At 53.9% G+C, this 6,000-nt stretch overlaps 4 protein-coding genes across 4 annotated transcripts; 2 read left to right on the top strand and 2 right to left on the bottom strand.

Moving 5' to 3' along the window:
* Positions 1-1,056: 1,056 nt before the first annotated feature.
* On the bottom strand, positions 1,057-2,341 carry J4E82_008770 (uncharacterized protein; the record flags this gene model as incomplete). The annotated part of the gene is made up of 3 exons (XM_051735001.1): positions 1,057-1,990; positions 2,038-2,270; positions 2,318-2,341. 3 exons carry the CDS (start codon positions 2,339-2,341, stop codon positions 1,057-1,059), a joined length of 1,191 nt encoding a protein of 396 aa, XP_051585277.1.
* Positions 2,342-2,584: 243 nt separating this feature from the next.
* MZM1 (Mitochondrial zinc maintenance protein 1, mitochondrial) lies at positions 2,585-3,016 on the top strand (the record flags this gene model as incomplete). Its single annotated transcript, XM_051735000.1, has 3 exons — positions 2,585-2,639; positions 2,687-2,866; positions 2,916-3,016. The coding sequence occupies 3 exons, from the start codon at positions 2,585-2,587 to the stop codon at positions 3,014-3,016; spliced, it is 336 nt and encodes a 111-aa protein (XP_051585276.1).
* A 73-nt stretch (positions 3,017-3,089) lies between these two features.
* On the bottom strand, positions 3,090-4,267 carry SLT11 (Pre-mRNA-splicing factor slt11; the record flags this gene model as incomplete). Its single annotated transcript, XM_051734999.1, has 2 exons — positions 3,090-4,183; positions 4,237-4,267. 2 exons carry the CDS (start codon positions 4,265-4,267, stop codon positions 3,090-3,092), a joined length of 1,125 nt encoding a protein of 374 aa, XP_051585275.1.
* Positions 4,268-4,713: 446 nt separating this feature from the next.
* Positions 4,714-5,957, top strand: ERG6_2 (Delta(24)-sterol C-methyltransferase; the record flags this gene model as incomplete). The annotated part of the gene is made up of 3 exons (XM_051734998.1): positions 4,714-4,917; positions 4,971-5,327; positions 5,379-5,957. 3 exons carry the CDS (start codon positions 4,714-4,716, stop codon positions 5,955-5,957), a joined length of 1,140 nt encoding a protein of 379 aa, XP_051585274.1.
* Positions 5,958-6,000: the final 43 nt, after the last annotated feature.

Below are 6,000 nucleotides of genomic sequence, written 5' to 3'. Positions count from 1 at the left end.
GTATGATGATGTGTTTCCAAGCCAGGCCTGCGATTGGTTTTGCTGGAAGTATACTGAGGCACATATCGTTCCTTACTGTAAGCTTTTGGAAGTCGAGCGCTCTCATGCATCGCCATCACCGTCGTTTTGGAAGTTTGAAAAGGCAAAGAGGGGAGAACTCATGAACTCGTATTCCCAGTAATTTTGCTTGGAAGTGCAATGAGCAGGCACCAATATTTTTTGACATGCTTCCAGATACTCGGCAAAGAGCGCAGGGAGGAGCAGCGCACATGGCTTGGTAGTATGAGACTTTGAGAGAATAAAGAAAGCTGGAGAGTGCAGAATAGAAGACCCCAGCAGACAGATTGAAGCTTTTATACCCTCAAGCTTGGCCCGTGGTTTGGGCATCTTGCTCATTTCCCACCATACTGTGACGGCGATCAAATTCGAGAAAAAGAGCTCTGATCGTTCCTCTGAGAAAGTTTTTTCGACTGCTTTGCAAAACATGTGAATCGGACAGCAGTTTTTCGACGACATGTCGTAGACAGCTAACGATTTTCGGACAAAGACTCCCCAGATAGTTCCCATAATATTGGGTCTGGTCAAATTTTGACTTCCACCACCGACATATAGTAACTTTGCTGTTCTTTGGACAGCCAGCAGACTGCAGTCATATAGTGTGTTGGTTCGTCTTTGAAGGGCAGAACAATTGACCGCACATAGTCAACTACGGTTCCTTTTTTGGTACGGAGGTACGGAGAATCAGCCGAAGGAGGAGGCGAACGCCATGCCGCGAGTGTTTAGTTCTTTTGGAGAAAATAGGATGAAGAATGAATGATAGAAGACTGGAAGAGAGACGTAGGAGTGAAGAATTTATACTTCACCAGCAGGGCCCAGGCGCAAGTCACGGGAAGTGGTCGAAACGACTTAAGATACTCTAAGGTCTTTCAAAATTTTGAGATATTCAGCCTATCATACTGTAAGCCATAACAATATTTTGGTACACATGACCGCCTTCATCCCGCCCATAGTCATGTCATCCAAGCACGAATCGAAGCATCCCAGCCATATCAGCATCTACTTCTTCGCCTTCCCTCTTGATTTGCTTCTCGTGTTCCGACTCGGCGGCGGCGTATCCTCACCACTATCCGCAGCAACATCCACCCCTGAACTCACATCCTTACCGCCAATCATGCCACCATCGTCCTCTTCAGTCTCCCTGTTATCGGAATCAATTCCCCTGTCTACACTCCGCCTGCGATGCGCATCTTTAGCCTTGCGCTCAGCCTCCCAGCCTTGCACAAGACGCGTAACGTCGTCTTCGCGGGGCTTCTCCTTTCCGTTCCACGCACTACATCCACCGCATCGCCATCGGCCGACGTCTTCGAGGGTGCGGGCGCCGGGCGGTGCTTGTCCGTTAACAAGTCGGCACTCTGAGCAGATCAAGACGAAGCGGTTCTTAGCCTGTGTTTCGTCTTCGCCGAGGAGAGCGTCGAGGATGCGGTCGTACCAGTGGGTTTGTGTGAAGGCGGCGGGCGAGTCTTGTGTGTACTGCTTGGTCAGGTCGGGACCAGCACTGAAAGCATTGGGCGCGAATTCAGCTCCGGGAGCCTCTGGTGGGGGTAGATGCTGCGTCGGAGGCGGGCCCTGGGGTGACGAGACGTTCGATGGAATCTCTTGTGGGGTAATCGGGCGGTGCTGGGACTGAGGTCGCTGGATGTTGGCCGTTGGGGGAGGTGCCATGCCAGTGCGGGGTCCTGGAGGCGGCACTGACATTTGAGGGCCTTGAGGCTTCTTGCGACCGGGAGAGTTGCCCTGCTGGGGCTGCTCAGGTTTCTTGGGCGATGCTCCATACTTCTCGAGCAATTGTTGGGTAGAGTTGTACTTGGTTGCTTCCTTCAGGCGCTCGATGGTAGCGTCGCGTTCCTTGTTCAGCTTCTTGAGGTAGATCTCGGTGTTGCGAATGCGGTAGTCGAAGTAGCTCATGAGCGCGTAACGGATGCCGTAGAGTCTGGACAGTCAGATTTATGACCCAAAAAAAGCAAAGTGTAGACATACAGTACTGGCCCTCCTGCGACAACACTGCCCTCGATAGGGCCCCAGTTCTGCCATCCCGTCACGAAGGTGAGAATCATCGCAGCCAGAATGTAGGCGAAACCGGCATACAGCGTCCACATGACGCGTGCGCGTCGCGCGAGCTGTTTCTGTTTGTCATTGCGCGCGGCGGCTCTGTTGATCTTGCCGGTGAGAGTGTTGAGCGTCCTCTCGAAAGAGGCGGCGTCTTCGCTACCCTGTCACAGTCAGCAATTGAACTAGCGCGTAGTTGGAACCGTCTTACCTTCCAAGGCCAGAAGGACACCATGTTGGCTCTGGTAGATCGCAGCCCGGTGTGGGAGCTAGAATTCTACCGTTGAGGCCAGCGAAGCGTGCTCGTGTGTGGACCACTTTCAGCCTTCGCGACGTCAGCGGGTGTCGGATCGTCGCCAGGGATCTTCCTAGCACGAACGATGTCACGTGTAAGCAACTTTCCTCGCGGAACTTCCGAACGGAACTGCATCTTTCGATACGCTTTTGGTTTCCTACCCACACCCCGACCTTACACATAATGGCGCTAGTAGCTTACCGGAACCTGCTGCGATCTGCGCGCATCGCCTTCGAGGGTATGCACTGCACTATTCGGATTACTTCCGCAGCTCACACAGCACAGGCGACATGAACACCCTCTTCGCCGCCCGCGCCGAAGCCCGCAAGAAGTTCGAGTCCAACCGTGACCTGCGAGTTGGAAGCGAGGAATTGCAAGCGTCATTAGTACATGCCGAAGAAGTAGCCAAGTTCCTACGAGAGAACGTTGTTCAAGGACAAGCAGCGGCCGAACAGGACAGTTACAGTACGTTCGCTCAATTATGGTATTTGAATCGAATGCTGAAAGTTGCCAGAGCTACGGATACACGAGCACACCGAAAGAGGCGACAACGAGGATATCAAGAAGGGAAAGGGAAAGACTACATTGGGAGGAACCAAATGCTGTTCCTCCTAGGCTTTTATCCACAAAAAATAAATCATGATACCCGTACATTCCAAAACGCCGACCCAATGCAGGGGATACAAGCCTAATTGCCGGCCAAACTGGCGTATTGCACATCGTCGTCCTCTCCTGGCGGAGGTGCCACAACCATGCTATCCAGACTGTTTTGTGGTGCCGCCTCGACAGCAGCTTGGGAAGCAGCTGCCTGTCGCGATGAGCCTGCCGCCTGTCGTCCTTCCTTTGCGTATTGCATTCTGACATTTTGATCCAAGCTGTCCAACTGCTTGGGCTTGCCCCAGGTTACGCGCATAGGGCAACCCTTGATGACCACCTTGCCCTTTAGTGTCCCTGCTGCTGTCTCGGCGTCCTCTCGTTTTACGTAGTTGACGTATGCGCAATGCGCTCGGTGCGAGCATACTAGCGACCGAAGTTGACCGTACTGTGAAAAGTGCTTGCGGAGCTCGTGTTCAGGAAGATCGTCTTCCACACCCGTGACGAAAAGCGATGCGACGTTGGGGTCCGAAGGTGGCAGCCAGTCTTGTGGGTTTGGCTCAGCGGATGCACCGCCCATGCGACCTCCTCTTCCAGGCCTCATGCCTCCTCGTGCAGGTGTACCTCGCGAATCTCGTGTTCTGATCGGACCAGGAACGTGACTGCTCTCGCCTCCTGCGCCGCCACCGCCCGGCGCTGGTAACGCCTTCTGGCTGCTCTCGCCCTCTTCAGCCTCTATCCGTCGCTGCTTCTTGTAGTAGGGTTCACTCTGCGCCAGACGCTTGAGCAAGTCGCGCGCCTTCTCGTCTGTCTTCTCATACGCCTCCATCGCTCCCCGTCCCTCCTCTATCTCTCTCTCGTGCTCCTGCGCATAGTACTGGCGGTTGATGTCGCTCTGTGGGCCGGGCGCTACCATCTTCAGCGCAGCATCGCGGACTACGATGGGCAGACCGAACGACAGATCGAGCATGCAGTGTTGACAGCAGTTCTTCAAACGGGCGCATGTGAGGCAAATGTTGGTTCGCTTTTGTCGCGCGGTGCGGTCGGCTTTCCAGCGGAAGATGGTGAAGGGTCGCGTGCAGATCTTGCATTCTGCGCCATAGTCCTCCTTCAGCATCTGCACGTATTGACTATCCGGCAGGCATTTCTCGCAAACGGACGGGAAGTCGGTCGTCTCCCAACCGGATCCTACATAAGTCAGTACAGAATTACTTGCGGTTAGAAAGAAGAGTATGACGTACGGTTCAGGTCGGTTTTGATTTGCGGTGGCATGGTGAGTGTAATGCGTAGGCTGTAAAGTCGTGAAAGGAAGGCGCAACGTAATTTCGCGACAACGGCGGACGTATCCTGGGTCGTGGAGTACGTGATAGTGGGGCGCAGTGGTTGTTGCGACGGCAAGTAGTGGCTTCAAGGTGAGTGACAGTAGAAATCTAGGCACTGCAGTATACGGCACTTACGGTCTTGGCTTTCACGCGCTCGGGTGGCAACCACCGACCGCTAGCTCCGTTGACCAGGGCCGCGTACAGAGTTAGTCGTGATTGGACGAGGCCAGTTACCCCCTAAGAAATTCAAGTCCCAATCTCCTACCCATACCGCTCTTTCCTCTCCAGGGTTGTCTTTATAAACATTTAAGGGTCCTCTCGCTCCAATTGTTTATTCTGATATCCGTTTCATTCACTTCTCCCCCGCATAACCTTTTATCACTCTTAATACCAACCATGTCTCCCATTGCGCTCGAAAAGGAAGACCATACTCGCGATGCCGAGTTCAACAAGGCCATGCACGGCAAGTCTGCAAAGGCTCGCGGCGGTATGACTGCCATGTTGCAAAAGGATAAGGCTGCCCAACAAGCCGCTGTAGACGAGTACTTCAAGCATTGGGACAACAAAGCCGCTGGCGACGAGACCGAGGAGACACGTAAGGTGTGTATATGTGGCATTTCAACAGCGTACACCATAGATACTAACAAACTCAGGAACGACGAGACGAATACGCCACCCTCACAAGGCACTACTACAACCTCGCAACCGACCTGTACGAGTACGGCTGGGGACAGTCTTTCCACTTCGCCCGCTACGCCTATGGCGAGTCTTTCTACAAGGCCATTGCTCGCCACGAGCACTACCTTGCCCACAAGATGAACCTCCAGGACAACATGCGCGTATTGGATGTTGGCTGCGGTGTTGGTGGCCCTGCCCGTGAGATTGTCAAGTTCGCCGGTGTCAACGTCGTCGGATTGAACAACAACGACTACCAGATCGAGCGTGCCACTGCCTACGCCGAGAAGGAGGGTCTTTCAGACAAGCTCAAGTTCACCAAGGGTGACTTCATGGTAAGATTGACCCAACCCGACCCCCTCTGTGCCCCTCACTGACTTGTGTAGCAAATGTCTTTCCCTGACAACTCTTTCGATGCCGTCTACGCCATCGAGGCGACTGTCCACGCGCCATCGCTCGAGGGCATCTACAGCGAGATCTTCCGCGTTCTCAAGCCTGGCGGTGTCTTTGGTGTCTACGAGTGGCTCATGACTGACAAGTACGACAACGACAACCCCCACCACCGCGAGATCCGTCTTGGTATCGAGATTGGTGACGGTATCTCAAACATGGAGAAGATCGAGGTTGCGCTTGATGCCATGAAGGCTGCCGGCTTCGTAATGGAGCACAACGAGGATTTGGCGGACAGGGACGACCCCTACCCCTGGTACTGGCCTCTTTCTGGCCAGCTGAAGTACATCAGCACCCTTGGCGACATTCCCACCATTCTCCGTATGACCAAGGTCGGACGTGGAATCATTCACAAGTTCGTTGGTGGTCTGGAGATGATCGGACTCGCTCCCAGGGGCACCCAAAAGACTGCCGACAGTCTTGCTCTTGCAGCTGACTGCCTCGTCGCTGGTGGCCGGGAGAAGCTTTTCACACCCATGTACCTCATGGTTGGAAGGAAACCCGCCGACGCATAAGCCTTCGATTCTTGCTTCCCTTTGCATTAGACTTCTCTTCGCA

Source organism: Alternaria postmessia (assembly GCF_024291825.1).
Source record: "Alternaria postmessia strain BMP 2775 chromosome Unknown scaffold_74, whole genome shotgun sequence".
Classification (NCBI taxonomy): Eukaryota; Fungi; Ascomycota; class Dothideomycetes; order Pleosporales; family Pleosporaceae; genus Alternaria; species Alternaria postmessia.
This window is presented reverse-complemented; position numbering and strand designations above follow the sequence as displayed.